The 22,433-nt window shown below is 37.3% G+C and overlaps 1 protein-coding gene across 1 annotated transcript; it reads left to right on the plus strand.

Moving 5' to 3' along the window:
• Positions 1-2,474: 2,474 nt before the first annotated feature.
• On the plus strand, positions 2,475-14,958 carry LOC104537374 (tubulin polyglutamylase TTLL7-like; the record flags this gene model as incomplete). The annotated part of the gene is made up of 8 exons (XM_010180225.1): positions 2,475-2,634; positions 2,773-2,901; positions 3,838-3,959; positions 4,651-4,718; positions 9,499-9,657; positions 11,300-11,516; positions 13,994-14,158; positions 14,800-14,958. Coding segments are annotated over exons 1-8 (1,044 nt in total), but the record flags the coding sequence as incomplete, so codon positions are not given.
• Between the last annotated feature and the right edge of the window lie 7,475 nt (positions 14,959-22,433).

The raw sequence follows: 22,433 nt of genomic DNA on the forward strand, positions 1-22,433 counted from the left end.
AGTTAGTCAGTCCAGTTACTTTGTTTTCCATATGGCCAAATTACTAATTGTCCATAGAGTACTCTAAAGGTGACCATAAATCTTTACCATCAGCTCATGTATGTGTGCTAAAAAGTTGACTGGTTGAAAGTCATGACCTTAAGTGTTGATGCTTTCTATTTAAACCCTAAAGCGTATTCTTCTCAAAAGAGTAGAATAGTTTCTATGTAAAGAAAAACAGTAATTCAACAACATAGTGCAGTTTGGAGTTTTGTGGTTCACCTTCAGAATACAATGTATTATAGTAACTTTGGGCTGATACTTTTCTGTGATTATAGGCTGAATGAAAGCTCTATGAGCTGCTTGGCTTTTATTACCGTATCATAGCTTGTAAATCATGCTGTATTAGTAAGGGCTGGCGTTTCTCACAGGGAAGTATTAGTCGTCTTGACATTCTTCCAAATTTGTTAAAAGTTTTTTGCCAGTACAGCAGCAGAACCACTGCTGGGCATTTTATACGTGCATACAAGTCCTTAATTGGCTAACAGACGTCCTTCAGTATTATTCCCAGGCACTAAACATGTCTTGTCCTCTGGTGGTATTCTTAGCTTGAGAAACAGATAACGTACAATATTCAGTGAGTCATTGTGCCCAGTACTGCTTTTCCTTCACAGTGGTTTTAAGGGAGGATGTATGCCTTGCTTTCCCATCTCTGTGTCTAATTTTAGTAGGCCAGTAGGCAGGAGGACTTCCAGGCCACCTTCTCAGATGATGGCATCCAAAACATGGAGACTTCTAAATGAACTGCCAGTTTTAGTTCAATCTGGGGAATATTCTTAGGGAGTTCTGGTTCAGCAAAGTACGTTGCAAGTAGGTAAGGCTGGGAGTTACTATTCTGGTGTCTAGCACCCACCTGTGTATAAACATCTGCTATTACTTTCTGGATGAAGGTACAGGGTTCCATTTTAGTGTTGATTTGTGGCACTTCACTAAATGGACATGAAAGAGATTTGGTTGTCTTACTTTGAAGCAGAATTTGGCCTTGAATACACTGGAAATGGTCATAAAAGGACCATAATCTGTTCTTTTGATCCTTTTGTGTTAATGGACAGTTAAGGGTAAATTTCTGTCTTGAAAGGAAATAAGATCTTGCAGCTCAAGGTGTCTGCTTTTATATTTCTTACCAAGAGGGTGACTTATCCAGGATATATTTGTATGCTTTTTTCTCTCTCCAGCGTGTGTACACACACACACACACACACACACACAAAATGAGGATTTCTAAGAAAAGTTTTGTTAATTTTGCCAATGCAGATTTTGTTCAATCTTATGACCAAATATGTTTCACACCATAAGTCATGGCTGTGATTTGCTGCTATTCATAGCAGAAGAAATTATTTGTGCGCTATATAATGCTATTTAAAATAAGTTTTGCAATCACCACAAGTGGCAATATAAACTGATTTAAAGCTAGCGTAAGGAATGTTATCCACACCTATAATTGCAGAAAAGAAATGAAAGCATTTAAAAACCAGTGACTTATGTTCTGTGTTTCTTGTAGATTTGTAGATTTGGTCGAGGCAGGCTGCCAAGGACAGCATTTGTTTCCTTGCAGACGTTGCTGTACAGCGCTGCATGCCTGAAGTCAAGGAGCAGTGTTTACAAGTGTTTTATTCCTGAGGTTTTTTCCTAATATTTTAGCCCATTGTCCTTACGTTCTTAAGCTGGACCTAAAAAACTTTTTACTATGTGGGATTTTCACATGTGGTAGTGTATTCGTAGAGAAGAAAATGTCAAATTTTGCATCAGTGTAGACATGAAAAATAGCATTTTGTGCATATAATTACTCATTTTAGAAACTGACAATTCAGATACCTGCCAATGCAAAGTGTCTTTGAAATGGCGTCTCTTGTGTCATGAAGTGCTCTTGAAACTGCAGGTGTGTGTTACCGAGTGATTGTTGGACAATTGCTTTCAAAATGTTGAAAAATGACAGAGCGGGAAAAGATTACTAAGGTGATTTCAGTTATTTCCCATTTGATACCTGAAAACACATAATTCACTGTGTCTCATTTCAAATTTTTAATTAAAATATGGTTTAAAATTGCTATAAATTCAGTGAGCTTTGTGGAGATAAAAGTTTGGAGGACTGATTGAGTTCAGTGTTACCTGTTTTCGTGGCCAAAATTTCCCCTACGCAAATGAAAATAAGAAAATGAAGTAATACAAAATCTGAAAATTTATACTGCAAAATTATTTTTCCTGGAAGCAAAACAATTGAATTGTAATAAGCAAAGTTTCGTATTTACAGTAATTTGATCAATCTTTTAAAATAAGCATTAATTTTGACTTGTTATTGAAAGCATTTCCGTATTTAGTTTTCTGCTGTTTGTTTTTTATTTTTTCTGCTGTTATTTTTTCAGGATTTCTCTATAATAAAGTATCTTTTATTATTATTATTATTTATTTTTTTAACACAGATATCTGTCCATTCCAGAACGAATATTTTCTACAACCAGAGTCTGAAATGGTACAACTGCAGCTTTAAATAATTTGGCTTTGGCAGCTCCATCATTTTCTGAGGACTTGGAACGGATTTGGGCTCTGCTTCTGCACTATCCTAGATAATAATGCCATCCCTGCCTAATGAGAGAGGTATGCTAGTCTTGGATTTTTAATATAGCCTATTAATTATTCAGTATACTTGTACCTCTTATGTTTGTATTTTTAGTTCATTTGTATATCGTATGTGAGACACAAAGATGTTGATAGATACAACATTATTTTTCAAAGATAACCATCGAACTTCTCCTCTAACTTTGAGTTCGGAACTACCCTATCAAAGCACAATTAAAAGAAAAGTCAGAAAAAAGAAGAATGGAGTCATCACCGCAAATGTCGCTGGCACAAAATATGAAATTGGTAGGAAGCTACATATTTTGTTTTCATCCTAACAGCTATTGACGTGAATGAATTACTAACTAATGGGGTAAATTAATGGACCTTGCATCAAACTGACAGTGAGACATTTCCAGAGGGTTTTCATCTGTAACAAAACTTTGTTCCTTTTTGTAACACTGAGTTGATAGCTTTGAACACTGTGCATCTATTCCTTCTCATTTGTTACTCAGGGAAGGGCCTTGAAATACAAAAACTGAAGTAATCAAGAAGGCTGTGGAAAAAGCACTCTAATTATGAATTATGTATACGTTTGGAAGTTGACTTAAAGCCTTAAAAGATGAACAGTGTGAATTTAGTGTTAAATATTCTTCATTATTATACAGAGATTTCTCAGTAAAATCTACCAATGTTTAGTATTTTGATGACTGAGACTACTTCAGAAAAATCTTGTCTCCTAGAACCTGAGATACGCCTGGCCACATAATCAGACTTTTATGTTTTTTTTTCTTTTTAATATGTATTAAAATAACAGGCATTTGCTTTCGTAACTACTGTACTTTCACTAAGAAGGGATTCTTGTCCCCTGTCTGCAGTGCCGCTTGTAGTCATCACTGTTTTAAAATTAAGATATGTGATAGTTAGGATTAAGTCTGAAAGCTGTGCAAGTGGACTCTTACTGTGATGATTGTGGAATGCCCTGAGTCTCTTTACGGTTCCCACCAGCGGTCCTGCTGTGATTGTAGCGTCAGTACAAGGTGCTGTAATGTTGTAATGGCAGGTTTGCAATAGACTGATGGAAATATTGCAAGATAAGTAATAGCTTGCATGCTAACATTGCTCTCAGGCAAAAGACTGAATAATAAAATTGTTTAAAATCTTCATAGTTTTTTTTAGTTTTTGAAAATTAATCCATTTTAGAGGTTCAAAATATTCCTTAAGTCTGTGATTTCTCCGTAGTACGTGTAGTAATACGAGAAATGGGATTTGTGACAACACGTGACGAGGATGAAACAGCCAATCTGATATGGAGTGATTCTGCTGTGCAACAAGAAAAGATTGCTGAACTTCGGAACTATCAGGTAGGGTGGTAGTTAGGGTTTCTGACTTGTTTCAGTAAACTGCTTCACTCTGAAACATTCAGTAATGTGTCACTTTTGGTCAGTTACTTCTGTATGGAGAGAAAAAAATCCCACAAAACACCACCAAACAGACTGCAATAAGGCTGTACCACTACATATTTTAAAATCCTATTCTCTTTTCCAGAGTTATATGTTCATACCACTTGGAATCTGGTGTTTAAATATTTGGGGCTGTTCTTTCATGCTTTTGTCTGCCAGTTGGGTGTTGTGAATGATCAGAGTTTGAAAGAAGATGCAAAACATCATTTATAAGTTGCTCATAAGCTTTTAAGCAGTAAGTTAACAAGCAGAGCTCTCTCCCCAGTTTCTGTGAATAAATAATTCCTTTTTTACCGTAACTTTGTGATAGCATTCTTTGTTCTTCGATAGCTTTGTGAATTAGAGTATGATAGTCTCCTTTCATGTCTGAAATCAATGGGCATACTCACGTTGGTGGAGGAGAATACAACTTACAGTATCGTTAGTGTTGCTAAGAATACATAGTATAATGTAAAACATTATCTTAAATTATTTATAAGTAACACTAATTATGTTTTCCTGAGCATGCAGGTGAATGCTTTAAATGACTATATTAGGTATGCCAGGAAAACCAAAAAGTACCAACTCGTTTTCTTTTTTTCTCCTTCCTCAGAGAATCAACCATTTTCCAGGAATGGGAGAGATCTGCAGAAAGGATTTTCTGGCAAGAAACATGACTAAGTAATTTTTTGTTTAATACTTAGTAGCTTAGCAGCCATGGCATTTAATGCAGTATAATACTGAATTATTGCTTGTAAGGTTTGTTTATTTTTCCTAAGAGGTTATGGGAGGACCAAGAATAATTTCCAAAGTTCCTTAATAAATTTGGCTTTGGTCCTGGATCTGTAGCATCAGAGTAGGCTACTGTATCTCTCTAATTGTCTTCAGTGGGAAATGATGTGGATTCAGTTCTCTATCTATGCACTGGAGAATGTAGGAGCACACCTTAAATTATTATATACTACACTTAATACATGTATACTACACTTAATACACCCAGGTGTATAGCATGCAGTGGTAGAACAGAAAAATAACTAGTATGTGGATGGTTATGATTTGTTTAAAATAATGACTACATTTTTGTATATATCAGATTTAAAAAATGTGATGTGTCTGACTGTTTGTATAAGAAATAAGTCAGAGAGGCTCATTTGTTTCACTTATAAATTCTCCTCACTCTAGTGGAATTGAGTTCTGAGGAATTATCCTAGTTGAGAATCTCTGAGTATGACCTGTGAGGAAGCAATACTAAATAAGGAAAAGCTGTGGGAGAAATATGTGTGGATATTTTGATTCTTCTAATCTAAATTAGTTTAAAGAGCAGCTATTAATAGTGTTAATCTTTTGGCCCCCAATATTACCTGCACTGCATTTCCTGTTATTCAAATAGAATTTGTTTTAATATATAAATGTAATTAATGTGATGTCTCCTCTCACTCTTTCTATTTCCTTTTCTTGTTTGTAACTACAACACATAGCATGTAGAATGTATGCAACTATTATCATGTAAATATTCTGTGTATTGCTATGGTGTCTATGTGTGAGTCAGAACTCCCTTGTGTCAATACATGCTACACAGGCACTTTTCACTGCTCCTTTCAGGCTTAAACTCTAAGTGAAAACAGGGAGATAGCACATGGAGGCAAACAGCACTTGGAAAGGTCTTGGAAACAGTGACATAGCATTGGCCATCTTGGTAGGAAGTGGTATCCCTGTGTATTGCTACAGTTCTGTGATTTAAAAAAATGTGGAAAATGGGAAGAAGATTCATGTTATCATGCACACATTGTTTTCAAAAACAGTCTGATGATACCTCTCTCAACCTACTGAATTCTGAGTTTGAAACACTGTTTAAAGGTACTCAATGCAGAGATTGCACATATTATAGATAAGATTTCCCTGGTATGATTACTCTGGGTCAAATGTATCCATGTTGTGACTTCACTTAATATCAGTATATATATAGCAAGGTTGTAATCTGTCTGTTTTTTCTCAGTACAAGCCTCATAATTCAATACTTAGTATTTGTAATTTATAAAAATCAAACCGATGTGCCTTGAGACTGCTTTTGAAACAGACATGTATGTGAAATCAGAAGTCAGTTGGGTTACATGATTGGGCAGGCTCTTGTCTGTAGAGTGGAGGATTTTGTGCCATAGAGCTTCTGTTCTGTCTTAAAACTTATTTGAACAGGCTAGTGCAGAAACACTGATTCTGTTCTCTTGGTTTTCTGCTGTGTGCAGTCTTTTCTATCCCTGATACTGACTTGTACAGAATAGCTGTGGGTTTTACACCACTGAGAGTTCATGAAACAACTGCTTAGAATTGATGGAGAGCAGACAAGTGTTTATTCTTCTTTTTCTTGTACTTCTACCTTTGCTGTTTTACTGATCTCACACTTACGTTTTATATGAGCTGTTGGGAATGGAGCGGAAGAACAAATCTGCCAAACTCTTGACAGGCAAGTGCTATTCAGGAGCAACTGTTCTTCAGGAATTCCTCTTACAGCCAATATCCAAGCACTCTGTATCACAGGACAGCACGGGACAATTTGGGTCTCACATGCGGAAGGGTGGAAAGGAGTGGTGTAACATGTAGTGTGTGTAATATCAAAGAAGACAATCAAAGAACTCAACACGAGCCAGCAGTGTGCGCTTGCAGCCCAGAAGGCCAACCGCATCCTGGGCTGCATCAGAAGTGTGACCAGTAGAGTGAGAGAGAGATTCTGCCCCTCTACTCTGCTCTCATGAGACCCCACCTGGAGTACTGTGCCCAGTTCTGGTGCCCCCAACATAAGGACATGAAGCTGTTGGAGTGAGTCCAGAGGAGGCCACGAAGATGCTCAGGGGGTGAAGCACCTCCCCTGTGAGGACCGGTTGAGAGAGTTGGGGTTGTTCAGCCTGGAGAAAAGAAGGCTCCGGGGGGACCTTATTGCAGCCTTCCAATTCCTGAAGGGGTCCTACAGGAAAGCTGGGGAGGGACTTTTTACAAGGGCAGGTAGCGACAGAACAAAGGGGAATGGTTTTAAACTGGAAGAGGGGAGATTTAGACTGGATATTAGGAGGAAATTCTTTACTGTGAGGGTGGAGGTGTTCAAGGCCAGGTTGGATGGGGCTTTGGGCAACCTGGTCTAGTGGGAGGTGTTCCTGACCATGGCAGGGGGTTGGACTGGATGAGCTTTAAGGTCCCTTCCAACTCAAACCATTCTATGATTCTAACCCAGCACAGAAAAAATAGGACCACATAGTAATGAAACAGATGGAAGCAGGACTGTAATGGAGAACAAAAGGAGACATGAGTATTGTTTTCGAGGAGAATAATCAGAATACAGAAAAAAAAAAAAAAGAAAAACAGAGGTGCTGCTGTAGGGCCAGCTAGATCCTAATTTCTGTAAATGATCTCTTAGGTGAGATCTTATCATGTGAAAGATGTGTGGTTGCAGAATTAATACAATAAGCAGGGGAGAAGTTGTACAGGATGAATGGGAAGGGGAACAGACACGTGTATGAGATGGTCTTTTTTTGCAGCACCTTTGTTGTTTATGTTTAAAAGGTTTGTGAACTGGTCACGGACCAAGAATTGTTCTCATCCATACCTACCCACTAACCTCCTTTCATACTTGAAAAGTCAGAGGGTCTTGAAATCCAGGCAGTGGAACCTGCGTTATTAGACTGACAAATCATGTCCTGAGTAACCTACATTTTGTTAAACACCTTTAATTCTTTTGCACAGAAGAGCACTCTCAGAAACAAGAGCACAGTCTGACCACAAGAGCTAAAATAGCTCTCAGAAAAACAATGACTTGCTGTTTAATTCTCAGGCCTCCTGATAAGGACTGCAAAGGCTAAAAGACAGAGCAGCACAGTGAAGATAGTGGTTACCCTCAGTAGTGGGTAGCAGATGTGCTGGAAAATAGGGCTATTGTCACAGAATAGGTTTTGATTCCACGTGCTACTTAATGTTATTCCTAAGCCATTTCTGAATAGGGCCAAGCAGGAAAAGAACAGAGCTGAATTCTTTTGTTGAAAGTTACAGTGAGCACCAGAACTTGTCAACAACCGTTAAATGTTCTGCTTCATATTATTAAGTGTTTGTAGTCTACCCAGCTATGCATAGAAGAGAAAAAAAGCATATAGAACTGATGTACCTACAGCCACAAAATAATATTAATGTATCTAGAATACCATGAAGCTATATTCGTTGAGGAGGGAATAAGTGTATTGAAACCTGTGAGGAAGTTAAATGACAAGTCTCTGTCATGTAGCACTTTAGGATGCATATGGTAAGTAATCTGGAGACGGATGGAGACTAACAAAGGAATTGCTGTTTGCCTAAAAATAGGATCATTTCTGCCTACATGAGCTATTCAGTTAGCAAGGTAATAACATTTGTAAATATATAGCAGATGGAGAGTAGTTTAAAAACATGCGTGAATCATGAATTAGAATATCTAGTTATGTTTTCTAAAACAAATGCTAAATATTTGGTGGCTTTCAGCAAAGCAGATTTGTAAAAATAATAGCTAAATGAAGCTGCAGAAGCACTGGACCTCATGCAGCACTTCAAGACTACTATAGCTATTGTTGTTTCTGCAGAGTGTTTGTTGGGCAGTTGGCTAAACAATTTGGTGACAACATATCTATTATACCAGTAGGGCTTGGCTACAGTCCTAGCCTTACAGATGTGGTTGGCAGCTCTGTTTTTTTTCCATTAGTGTTTGAGTCACTTAAAGAAAAAGTAGCTTATGCTGCGTCAGGAGTATAATGTAAACTTACAGTAGAGGTGCATGAACAGTTGCTTGGCCTGTGTCAAAGTATATTTACTACAATTCCTTACTTTTGAAATTCCTTCAAAAGACTGGGAAAGAAGCAAAAAACTCTTCTTAAATTGCTTCCATTTTCATTTTAAAGACAGTCCTTGTTATATTTTTGGCACCCATGAATAAACTCCAAATATCCAAGGTCCTATTTTTTTGGTGTATGTTGGTCCTCATTCATCCCCAAATACATACCAATACGAGACTTGTCAAATATTCCCACCCCTCCTAAGGGAAAAATTAATTAAAAAAAAAGAAATATAGGAATTTATTAGGTAGGAAAAGATCTATAATCACATGGTTTATTGTGAGTTTAATATTTCTAAGGACAGGAATGGCACTAAATGATCTGAGTAACTGAACAAAAACTATTACAGGAGTGAGATGGATGCCCATAACATCATAAGCAAATAGGATACGATAATAAGCAAAAACGCAGAAAATGCATTCTGTTGTTCTTAAAGTACACATATGAATATGTCATAAAGCTCTAACTGTGCTTAAACAACTGCAGAAGTTTGCTTTCATACTGCAGCATTTTGCTAAAAAAGTTTCCTTGGCAAATTGTTGTAAATGCTTTTTAATCCTGAGGATTGATACGTCAAAGTAGTTAAAAGATTCTAACTCAATTACACTTTTTTGCAGAATGATCAAGAATCAGCCTCAGGAGTATAGTTTTATACCTCGAACATGGATCTTCCCTGCAGAATACACACAGTTTCAGAACTACGTAAAGGAGCTGAAGAAGAAACGTAGACAGAAAACTTTCATAGTCAAACCAGCTAACGGTGCAATGGGACATGGGTAAGTTGCATGCTAACTTCAGTCTTCTTACCCATTAAAGGTGGAATCCAGTGCTATTTACAGCATTAACAGAAGCTGTGTAGTAGTAAAAAGTTTATAGTTCAAGTCATATGATCAGTATTAGAAAGTTCATGTATTGGGTGAAGGCTTAACAAGCAGAAACTGCTAAAATATAAAGCTAAATGATAGTGGTATTTGAATATTATTCTGAATGTGGCATAATTAGAAAATGCATTTTCTGATGAGCCTCAAATAATTCTTAAGGTCAGGATTATTTTTATTGTGAATTTATCTGAAGAATTTATTTATTAATCTGTTGTACTTAGACTTATGGGGTGAGATTGTATTGGACGTGTTTTGGTGGTTGGGGGCTGTGGGGGTGTCATGTGTGGGATAAGATCAGGATCTTCCACAGCTCTGAAACCTGCCCAACTACCCTATTGCATGCCAAAACTGCAGCCAGTCAGAGAAGCACAAACGTGTTTAGGAGTGCCAGCCACAAGGTGTGAGAGAAACGGAGGAGACAGTTTTGGGGATGTGGCTGGAGGGTCACTCTTGGAAGGAGGTGACATCCATATGCTGGAGGAGAGACATCCCGAAAGAGACTGCAAGCTGCAGTTGAGTTGAAATGGTTTTGCCTTTGACAAGGCTGCACAGTAAAAAACAATGAAATAAATATTGCACTTTCAATTAACTCTCTTCTTGTTTTCAGAGATTTCAATTTCAGCTTTTATTGCTTTTTATATAAATTTGGATTATATAGTGTAGTAAAGCAATTATGTTTTTAATACTATCAGAATTACTGTAAAAGCAAAGCCCTCAAACTTTTCCATTTCCTTATTTTTCTGTTCCCTTAATAAGAGCAAAGATAATCTGAAGGGGAAAGTAGCAGCATATTTCAGAGAAATGCCTGGAAAGTACTTCAGTGTATAAGGAGCATTCAGCACCAGATCACTGAAATGTATCATAAATAATAGAGGGGAAGATTAAAGCAACAAAGCTATGGGAATTCAGGGTTAATAATGATACACTGAAAAATATTAGCTATTACAGTTATTTAAAAGTCTGTTTAGTTAGAGACTGCCGGTTTATAGTCTGTGCATAAACCATTTTTCATTCTGATGTGGGGAAACTGGAATACATAAATACTGAGCTTAATCTATGCCATCCTTAGTTGTATTGACCAATGTCCCGCTCTGCAAATTTCTTACTGAATCAGGTTAGGACTGAAAGTTCTTTGCAACCTGTACCTGGGGCAGAACTTGTGACAAAGGCAGGCTGGGAGCCTATTTTTAGAGCTGCATGGGGAAGAATAATCACAAACGCTGGAGACTGGTCGTTCTGCCAAGTGATTTCTAAGTGTAGAGGGAACACATTATTACAAATTGTTGAATCAAAGGAAGCAGAAAGTTATTTTGAAATGGCTCGTTGCCTTTTTTCATCCAGTGAAGCACCATAAAAGACAGGAAACTAAAACCTATCTAAGTGAATGGCGCTTTTTCTCTACCCTACAAATCAGATATGTAAGTCTCTTTTTCTAGGCAGACTTCAGCTTTACTAACTGTCTGGGTGACCATGAAAATCTGTTTTGAAGAGTAATGTCAAAGTTCCATGTTTTTAAAATAACTTTTACTTTTACCAGGATCTCTTTAATAAGAAATGGAGAAAAGTTACAAGCTCAGGATCACTTGATTGTTCAGGAATATCTTGACAAACCATTTCTTATGGAAGGCTACAAGTTTGATTTACGTGTGTATATTCTTGTAACCTCTTGTGATCCATTAAAAGTATTTTTATATCATGACGGCCTGGTGAGAATGGGCACAGAAAAGTATCATCCCCCCAGTGACTCAAATTTGGTGAGTTGGAGTTCATTCCGATTTGTTGCTTATGAATGTAGAATTGTACCTGTGTAGTGTTTGGAGAAGGTAAAATAAAATAAGTTGTGACATGAGCTTTAATTTGGTATTCATCTGGCTGAAGTTTTGCTATGTCATTGAAGAGAAAGAAATAAAATGAAAGATACTTATCTCATGCTTTTCTATCAAAATCACAAGTATAGCCATATTATTGGTTACATATAAAAATTTTGTATGACTTTGCATGTATGTATGCTAAAGAGCTTACTGACATTCAACCCGGAAAAAATGAAGAAAGAAAATGACTTCAATGACAGTTATGTTGCTTTTACATTTATCTGAGGCTCAGTTTGGATGAGGTGGTGAAGGAGGACAAGGTTTATCTCCTGCTGGTTTAACATCCCTGAAGTTCAGAGCTTCTGTTGAGGATCCTGCAGTGTTTCAGCCATTGTGTTGGAACCTGTGCAGAAAACACAGAAGCACTGATACAAACGCAGTGTGTGAGCGTGGTCGCTGCAGTCCCTGAAAGTGAGGGAATCTGCTGCTGGCACTGTGTGTCACTGACTGCTTCAGTGGGGCCGGGAGTGTGTACTTGACAACTTTAGGGTAATACAGCAGGGCTGCCTGTGAGCTTGCAGAGAACCAGGAAATGGTAAGGGACTAAAGTTTTTGGACACTTCAATTCTCCTATTCACTGTATAGCATCCTCCCCTCTTGAGAGGTGTCACTCACAGAACAAAATGCAGATGTCTGTGAAGAAAGAAGTAGATTTGTAGCATTGGGAGGCATGAGTGGGTCTGGGTGTCTCATACCTACACTCTGTACTCCATTGCTACTTTCTTTCCGTTTCCATACATATACTTTTAGAGCTGCTTCAGTGTAGTTATACAGTAGGCGACACATGGAGAGCCTTTTTTGCTACTTGTCACCTAAAATTGTGATGGTCTTGGTGCTCCTTTGAAGAATGCAGGTATAATTTGGAGCCCAGTACAAATGGTATATTTGGAAGAGTTCCAATATTATATTTGCAACAGTTTGCTTTTAGTATTTTTTTATTGTTACTAATCTCAGCATTAGCAGCACTGAAATACGCTCTGAGCGGATAAACAGAACAGGCAGTTGTTTCTGTGTTCTCACAACTGTTCATGTTGTAGTTTGTTGGATGAAATAACCTGGCTTATCACTAATGATGTTGTTCTTTGGATGATATTGTTCCACAGTGACATTGTTCCAGATAACTTCAGACTAAAGATTAGTTCAGATGTTTAACAAATGTTCTAAAAACACTTCAGTTTTTTTGTAGACTGAAAAATAATTGCTTTTGTCTGAAATAATTTAAATTTTATGGAAAGATGACATTTATAATGACTCAAAATAATAGGTTTCAGAATTAGTCTCAAAGCAGTAATTGGAAGCCATGGGAGAAATTAATTACTTGTAGTGCTCATACAATATATCGTTAACTAGTCTGCAATTAAGTTGATTGGTTTTGTTAATTTCATTAAGTGTTTTGAAACGTAAGTGAGATAAATGACAGCAGAAGGCTTGTGTTATCTATCAGCTATTTTACCCAAATGGAATTGGAACAGAAGGTTTATGGTCAGCTTAGAACATCAGCTACGCTCAGGTAAGGAATCAAACATGGCAGAGAACTGTCACTGTGATGAGGACGGGCATCATGGTGGTGTAGGTGGAAAGCTGATTTAATATCTGTACTGGGAGATAATGTAAACATATAAAGCATGAATTGTAAATTGGCCTTGGAAAGGAATTACTTTTTTTTTTAATGCAACTGGTAACATGAATCTGTTCCTGGTGCCATTTTGCTCCATAAAGGAACCATAGCACTCATTCATTTATGTATTGTATAACTTGAAATTTACCTCCCTTTGATGTATGGCTACCAGCCAGTCAAAAAAGAGCAATTTTGGCAGATATCAACACGGCAGATGAGTTTATATGTTAAAGATATTTTAAAGTATCACTATCAAGAGAACATTTCTCATAAATAAACTACAGTGAAAACTGAAATGTGGGATTGTCTATGAAACAGATGCCAGAGTGTTTTTTAGCACTATTAAAGTAGCACTTCTAAATACCATCTTTATTGTTTGCTTCTTGTGGAATGTAATAATTCTATAGATTATGATAATTGCTCTTTGCGTTTTTAGATAGTTGTTTACATACAGACCTGTAAAAACAGCAGATACATTGCGTACCCAGATGTTGAGTGAGTTGACTGCACCTGGCTTAAATACGAGCACAGGTCTTGTTATAAGAAGGCTAGAACATTCATCATAGTAGATGAAATCTCCAAGAATTAGAAACACTAAATCTGCACGTAGTGCTATTTGCAAATATGAACTCTTTGACTATGTCATTATTGATTTAACTTCTTTTTTCTTTTAATTGTTTTGAACTGACCATTCTAGAGTTGTATTTAAGGGGTTTTTTAATGTCTCTTCTCCCTTTTTTAGAGTCAATTATATATGCATCTGACTAACTACTCTGTCAATAAACATAATGAACACTTTGAACGGGATGAAACAGAAGACAAAGGAAGCAAACGCTCCATAAAATGGTTTACTGAGTTTCTAGAAACAAATAATCTTGATGTCTCCAAATTCTGGAGTGATATTTCAGTAAGATAAAACTAATATGCTTTTCTTTATTTTGTGTATGTGTATTCTTAGAAAATTATTTGCTTCTGCCATCCACTTTACTGGAATCCAGAATGAGTTTGGAAAATTTATTAATCCAAATTCTCAGCAATGCATGCCACAGGAGAGATACTGTAAATGATGACTGTGAGTTTTAAAAGGCTAAATTCAGAGTTTGATTATAAATTTACCACTAAACTTCCTCTGAAGGACAAAAGCCCTTTCAAACAGTTACTCACACAATTAATGTGATACAAAGGAACCATGCCATTTAAATTATTGGAGACTTTTTCCTGAGTATAAAGTGAATTTTATGTGTGAGTATTTACAGATTGTAGTCAGCGTTGGATACATCTGTGGACTAGAACCTGTGTCATTTGAGTTATTACATAGCTAGAAGTACATATATTATGAAAAGTATAACAGTTACTCTAGAACTACATTTAAAAGAATGTCTGTTACTCCATAGGAATAGCTTACTGTGGTCCATTTATTTGGTATTTTAAATATTTTTTTAGTACATACTTTAATGACATTTAAAAGATTAAAGTATGAAACACATTAGTTTAATATATACTGGTGTCTTCTCTCCTGATGAATTTTTCTGAAAAAAATCCCTACAGGAGTTAGTAGTGAAGACTCTCATAGTTGCAGAGCCACACGTTCTCCATGCTTATCGCATGTGCAGGCCAGGGCAAGCACCAGGAAGTGACAGTGTCTGCTTTGAAGTCCTGGGATTTGATATTCTGCTGGACAGAAAACTAAAACCGTGGCTCCTAGAGGTAAACCTCTTTAAACAAATTTAAAGTAAATTTTTAAGAGTAAATTTCACTAAGCCCCAGTTGAATGTATATCTATGTAAGAAATCTTCTAATGAAAATACGTGTGTTGCAGGAGGTACTGTTGTTGAGTACATAGATGGTGCTTTTTCTGCAGCATCCACCTGGAAATGCTGCCTTGCAGTGATTTTTGGAGACTCAGATGAAGATGATTGTCTTCCTGGAGGAATGTTACACTTCAAGTGTGTTTGAAAAATCCAGCTATGATGGTGTGATGTTAATCCAGTTGTTATTGTAGCTGGAGGACCTGCTTTATATAGCAGTTGGGTGTTACGTAGATTTCCTTCATGACTATGGCTCTGTATAAGGCTCTGGAAACTTCTGTGAATATATGGTCTTAGGTTTGGTTGGGTTTTTTTTGATATGTGTTCTTTTACTTTCTTGTGGCTTTTAAAAGCACCCACTTAAACAAAAGGAAGTAATTCAGTATACATGAAATGCTGTCAAACAGTTGGCCTGAATGGATTGGAAGAAACGTTTCTCCTCTGACATATTACTGGTACAGTTAAACTTAAGTGGTGCTTGAACACATTTTGAACCAGGAATATTTGAGGTTTGTCTATTGTGTCTTTTCAATTGCGCTATTAATAGCATACATGGAGTTCACTTGTCTTTTTTCCAAGTTCTTATATTGTTACGTTAACTGGTTGGGAGACTGTACAGCTGGAGGAAAAGAGCAAAATGTATTAAAAATCTGTCTGTTGACAATAAATCATGAATATGATTTGGCTACTGATGAGCAAAATATACACAATTAATTTACTGAATTATAACCTTGTTCTTTGGCCATTCATTTTGTCAACAGTTGTTTTGTCGTGCTTATTTCTCTCAGGGGTTCAGTATAATTTTAGTTAGAAAAATGTAAATTCCTTCACTGTTGCCATGCAGACAAGGGGTGGCTTTGATGTGCCAGCCAAAAGCAGCACGTGACATTAACTTAGTCTGTACTGTATTGGTGTCTTCTCTTTTTGTCAAGCAAAGCCTACTATCCCTTTAACTTAGCTCTACACTTCCAGATTATCATCTATATGTTGCCTGTAGCTTGCATGTAAGTGTATGTAGTTAAGTACAGACTGCAGCTGGTCTGTGTATGCATTTCATCCAGGCTTGTAGCAAGTGGTGACAGAACCTCTGCCATGAGAGATGGTGAATCAACTGGTGTAGTGAATCCATTCTGAAGGACACCACTCTGTCTCTGTGGATGTTTACATGCAGTATGGAGATTTTAGGGAGGTTGATTCACTCTTTATCACAAAGGGTCTCAGAGGAGAATCATGCTATCCCAGACTCCCTGTTTGTGAGGAAGAGATCTCGTAAATTAGTAGATACTTCTCTGGGTTACTGGAGAATACTTCAGGAATTGGAGTCGTGTACCTGGTTATTCTTTTTTTAAATACAGAAGTATATTTCCTTTTCTACTTTTGGTAATACAAGTATCCTTCAAATTACTTAGCCAGACATTGAACTAAACTAACAGAAATGTCAAACTTTGAAACTTAGTAATTCAGTTTCTGTACTCATCCACTAATTTTTACTGTGCTTGTTCATGTTTTTTGCAGCACTCTCAGAACAAAACACACAGTATGTACACTGTATGTATACTTTATGTAGTGTAGCAAAGATAAGATATGCAGTGTATGTGTGTGTATACACACTATCCATATGATACATACAGCGTGTATATATGTGTATCTATATATAATTTTTTTCCGTAAAACAGTTCTGGCTTCTTCCCCAGCTTTCCACTCTTATCTTTTTCCACCATTTCTCTCTTGCCAAACTCCCCTTAGGGGAGTGAATCATTCTTTCTAACAGTGGTAACAAGTACTAATCACAAGGCCCCGAATGTTCCCAGTGTTGTGGGAAAATTGCCAAAACAGGATTAGGATGTTAAATCTTTCCATAGCTCATGTAGCATTTCTGTTATAAAGGTAGTTTAATAAACTGTTACAAGAAATAAATTATGCAACACTATCATGACTGCTTTCCTGACGTGGCTTTAGTTTATATTCCCCTGATGCAATGTCACTCTTCTGCTCCTTGATGCTACTGAACTTCCGGAACCTTCTACTGAAGTGAGGGCTGTGGGAAATGCATGATTGCCACCTTGTGGCACCAAGTGTTTCTGGCAAGTGTCTGTGCGGGAGTCGCAGCAGCCTCCATCCTTTCTGAGTAGCAGCTAACTAGATTTCCCTTCTGTTCCCAGAAAATTAAGTTTTACTATTTTTGACCAAAATTTCCAAACTAGATTATTTTAGGTACATAGAAAAGAATCATACAGCTGAAGTTCTTGAATGGACTCCAGCCTTGTTCAACCTCATTATATCAAGTTGGGTTTGCAAAGTTGTGATCCTTGGAGAAAAAGATCACTTTTTTAGAACTGCCTCAAGTGCAGAGTACCCAGCTTCTCTTGTAATTTATGTGAGTGAAACTCACCTTACATACACAAATTTAATATTTAGTGTAACCGAACTAGCAAAATGTATTCAAAACTTTATCTGTCCAGTTAAATGGACTTTGGATAACTGAGGCCTAAGTATCCAATTATTCCTAGTTCCTATTCATAAAGTAGTTAAAACTCACATACACAGGATTTCTGGTATCTACTTCTTTCTCTTGTGTTATACTTACCCCTGCCTGTGCCCTTGGAGATGCAAAGGCCAAAAAGGGGCAGGAGAGGTCTACTTCTCAAAAAATAGACAGGTAGCCGATTATAACAAGTTGTCAGTGTCCTGCGTTCTTCATGGGGAGGAAAACACTGTTCACAGTGAAGGTTTCTTCCTCTTTGCTCTTAGCTTCACTTAGGGTTATTTTTATTTACCTGCTGCCTCCGTCCACTTACCAGCTGCTCATTCACTGGCCAGCACATTGTCTCCAAGTTCTGCCATAAGAGGTTTGTTTTACATTTCCTGGATTCTGCTTGCTGTTCTCTTTGTTATCTCCAAACCCAGCGTTATCTAGTACATGAGGTTGCATTCCTGTAGCGAACACTTCTTGGCCACTGTGATCGGTGTATATCTCAGAGACTCTGGATTTTCAAGGCCTTCTCTGTCATCATTTGTTTGTATTTTTGGAGGCCCTTCATACATTCCTGTTTTTTGCCAACAGAATGCCTTCCTGGTAAAATCAATGATGTTGTATTTAATACAACCTAGTCACGTGTATGTTCTGGTTCTTGGGTCTCTGAATTCTAAATAATCATCTCTCAGCAGACAGATACATTACTTCGGTAACCAAAGTAAAGTTATTTTGAATACCTATTGTGACAGCATTGCTAGTAGGTTATCAGGATTACTTTATAGATCAGTCAGCAACAAGGAAACAAGGGATAGCCACATGAAAAATAAGGGACAGTACTTCCTTCTGTGGGATATTTTAAGGAAAATGCAATTTTCTTATCATAGCGTTTTTTGCCCAAGACTTCTCAAGATTTCTCACCTATGATCACATTTGATGAAGCAAGACACTTTGTTCCATATAGGCAGTATTTAACCCCTTACGTGAGTAAAATTTTATGCAGATATCAAACAGTGGAATATATAGAGTAATGGTATTTGCATTATCAGGCTCTCCTCAGAGGTACACAGTGAAATGGCTGGAAAAATCCAGGAATAGTGCATAGAGGCATGATGTGGGAAGGTTGCTTGAATGAAAAGAGAATAAGAAGAACATACCTAGAAAAACTTTCTGCATGGTCTTTCAGGATTTCTGCTGTTGTTTTTAAATAGGGAGTTATATCCCTTGTTGATGCTCTGATAGATGTGCATAGATGACTATGCACAGCATTTGCATTGTGCTGCAAATTACTCGTCAAGGGGAAAAAGCTTAAACTTTTCTTCATAGAGAGAAATTTAGGTGAGATTCTAATTTGAAAAAATAAATGAACTGGCATTGTGGGCACCCAAATTTGTTATGCCCCTGTGGTTTTCACACAGATATAAGCCTATTTGGGTTTTACCACGAGATTTGCCATTGTTCCTTTTTAATTTAGAGCTGTAAAAAAAATATTCTGCCAGTTGTATATTGTATCAGCTTTCCACGGAGCCCATGAATTACATTCAAACAGTGGATGGAGAACATTTTGAGTAATTTTGTTAGGTACAGACAATATTCAGATTGCTCTTAACAGTCACAAAAGTTAAGAGGATTTAAAAGCATTCTGTTTGAAGGAAGCATTCACCACCTTACATAAGGCACAGCTCTTGGACTGCCATTTTGCGAGTGTGTTTATTTATTATATGAGTATCTACTGGGGAGATCATGATGTTTTCTTTGCTCTGAACAGAAACTCAAAGAATTTAATTTTCTGGCACATTTCAAAATACATAAAAATGTTGTAAATTAAGTTTCAGCTTACTCAAAATATGTAGAGAACCTGAGAGCTCACGCTGTTTTTCACTGAAGCACAGTCCAGCAACCTCTGATGTCAGGATGAGCAGCCTGCACTGTTACTCTGTTGAGAAGGGCTCACTTCTCACTTTAGCATCTTGCTTAAGTTACATGAAGTCCAAATAAGAATAGTATGAAAAGTAATATCACAGTAGTTACATTATTGTAACTAATTATTGATTTAACTAACATTTTCTTATAAGCTCTATCACAGCTTATTGCAAGTTTGAAAAGGAACAATTTATTTTCTTTGTAGATTTGCAAGAGAGCGCTTGTTTTACTCATACTCTTCAGTAGAAACTGTTTCACAAAGCACTTCTGTATCAGTCAGTGAGGCAGTGTGAACAAAGAAGTGGTGCAGAGGCATTAATGATCGGTCAGGTGAGCACAGGGTACCTTTAACGTTGCCCTCTCATATTCTTCAGCAAGGTCAGCGTTGCAATTATGTCATGAGTGTATATATGCATATGTATAAAAGAGAAGCTGTAAAAGCTCAGTTGCCTCTTGACCCAAGAGTTTAGCAGTATTTTGAATCTTTCCAGTTCCCGTTAGGAAGATGAACTGATGAGACCACTTATCTACCTCTTTCATTCAATCCTTTCCTTCTTTTTAGTTTTATTTATTTGTAACAAAGAAGTCTTCCTTTCAGTGATTTTTGTGCCTAGGCAGCCTCTGCCTCTGTTGCCTTGGAGAGCCATTTTTAGGGCTCTTTCTCAAGCAGAAGCAGTGAATCCCCTAAGCACATATGGCTTTAACTGGGTCAGTATCCCATTTTTCCAGTGGATAAAGAGTGAAAAAGACTGCAGTTTGATTTAACATATGATATGATGTTACTGTGGGCAGTTGCCCCAAGAGCTGATCTAGCAACTTGCCGCTCTCTGATGGTCATGTTGGTTGGATGAATGTCTCATTTACCATTCCAAGCAAACTGTAATTTTACACTAACTCAGAACTAATATGAGCTTCCTCATGCAGGAACTTCACAACGCTTGGTCTGGTGCAGGGAAGAGGGAAGTAACATGAAGGCAGGAATAAAAGAGGGGTAGCACCAGTCCTTTTTGGCAGTCTGCAGTTGCCTTGGACATGGTTACATGTGAAACCGCACCTGTGGGAGGCAATTCATGGAGCTTAAACTTGTCCATGTACTGGCTCAAGATCTCTGCCCTCCTCTTGGCCTTTACTGAAGGCAGGCTTCCCGTCCCCTTCCCTGTGGTGGCACTGCTGCTTGTAAGATTCCTTCCTGAGGTGATCAAGGACCAATTAAAAATAATTTTTGGTGAGGTTAATCTTTGTGTGGATTGTTGGGATCAGTTTCCTCACTCCCTGTGAGCCCCAGTGCCAAGACAATGAGGTAGGCAAAGTACAGCAGCGTGGATTTGTATTAGTTGAGCACCAGTCTTCTGTGTAAGCTAAGAAAAAGGGGGTTAGTGCTCTCACAATTAATGAAGTTTAGAAATCAGTGATTAGAATGAATTTCATTATTATCTCTAATCAAAGATCTGCTCAGCGATAGCCACAAACAGCATTCTGTGTAATAGGATTTTTATGGCTTATACATGTCTTTTGCTTTTTTGAATTCTGTTGTTAGCAATCTCAATCACTTATTAAAGAATGAGATCCCTTCCAAAACATTCATGCTGTCCTACAGATTGAACAGAGATTAAATCTCTGTTATTTAAAGGATGTAATATTTTATTAAATTGACTTTAGCTTTATAAAGTGATTAATGTAATCTCTCTTTATATTTGAAAGGTCTTTTCAATTGGTATGTGTGACAGTAGAAAATTTCTTTTCCTACACCATACTGATAGACTGCAGCAGTGGGAGATGACAATATACTTTTTGACTGTTTTGGTAAAGAGGTGAAATGCCAGGCTGAAATTCATCCCGTGTCTTGGTGAACAAAAAACCAGTGTATCTTGCACACTTAGAGAGTTTAATTTTTGTAAAATCAGAATCCTTTGCAACTGTAACCGTGGATGGGAGCCCTCACAGGAGGCACTTCAACTTACGCTGCTTAATTTAAGCATTGCAGATATGAGGTTCTCTACTGACAGGTTTGTAACTATTAAATACACTGAGCTACACAACTGCTGTGTGTACAAGCAATCTGATGAATTGTATGCGTTATATTCAGTGAAATTTTAATTATGAAACCAAAGTTAGAGATTTCAGTTGGAGGAATTAAAAACTTACATAGACAATTCAGTCCTATAACTATTGAAAAGTCATAGAAAGTAAAGAACCTAAAATATCATCACCAGTAAAGCAGATATTTGGGAGATAAAACTGTAATATTGTAAAAATAATAGATGTGAAAAAATATTACATCCAGGGGTCTATATAGAGGAATACTGTATTTATTTATTAAGCAGTGTCTTTTCTATGCAGTGCTGTATACAACAGATAAGCAAATTTGAAGATAGTTTATGCAAAGAAACCTAATTCACAACACTGCCATAAGTCCAGAATTAGTGTTATAAAATCTGTCATGAGCAGATTCAGCCAGATAGCTGCTGGTTTAAGGGTAGTGCTGATCATGGAAAGTGTTCAGGCTTTAGTTACCTCTGAGAACAACTGAGTGGAGCCTTGTAAAGGTATTGCATGGTGAGACTGTAAAAAGTGGTAGCCAGTTTGGTTAGTTGTGTTCTTTGCAGGGAACATGTTATCTGTATGCTCTGGAGGTTAGACTACCTGCTGCTTGGTTGTTTTCTGGCATTGAAGAGGTTTTTTTTCTTCTCTAAAAATGTTATTTGTGGATTAAACCCTTTGTTTTGTGACTTAATAATGATTTCTTGCAGATTTATCTCAAGAGTATGGGTGGTTTTGCACATCAGAGACTTTCACAGTGGGTCCAGGTGATGAAGTTATTCCCCATTTTTATACCTCCCATAACTCCATCTACACTTAGTGATAAGTAAACTTTTTAGCAGACATTTAGGGTCAGCTGTTGAAGTTTCCATTGTGAGAAGGGAGATGCATGGAACAGATGAAGAGGGTTCACCCTCTCTTGGGTAGAAAACTGGCTG

Source organism: Mesitornis unicolor, unplaced genomic scaffold (genome assembly GCF_000695765.1).
Source record: "Mesitornis unicolor isolate BGI_N332 unplaced genomic scaffold, ASM69576v1 scaffold41942, whole genome shotgun sequence".
Taxonomy (NCBI): domain Eukaryota; kingdom Metazoa; phylum Chordata; class Aves; order Mesitornithiformes; family Mesitornithidae; genus Mesitornis; species Mesitornis unicolor.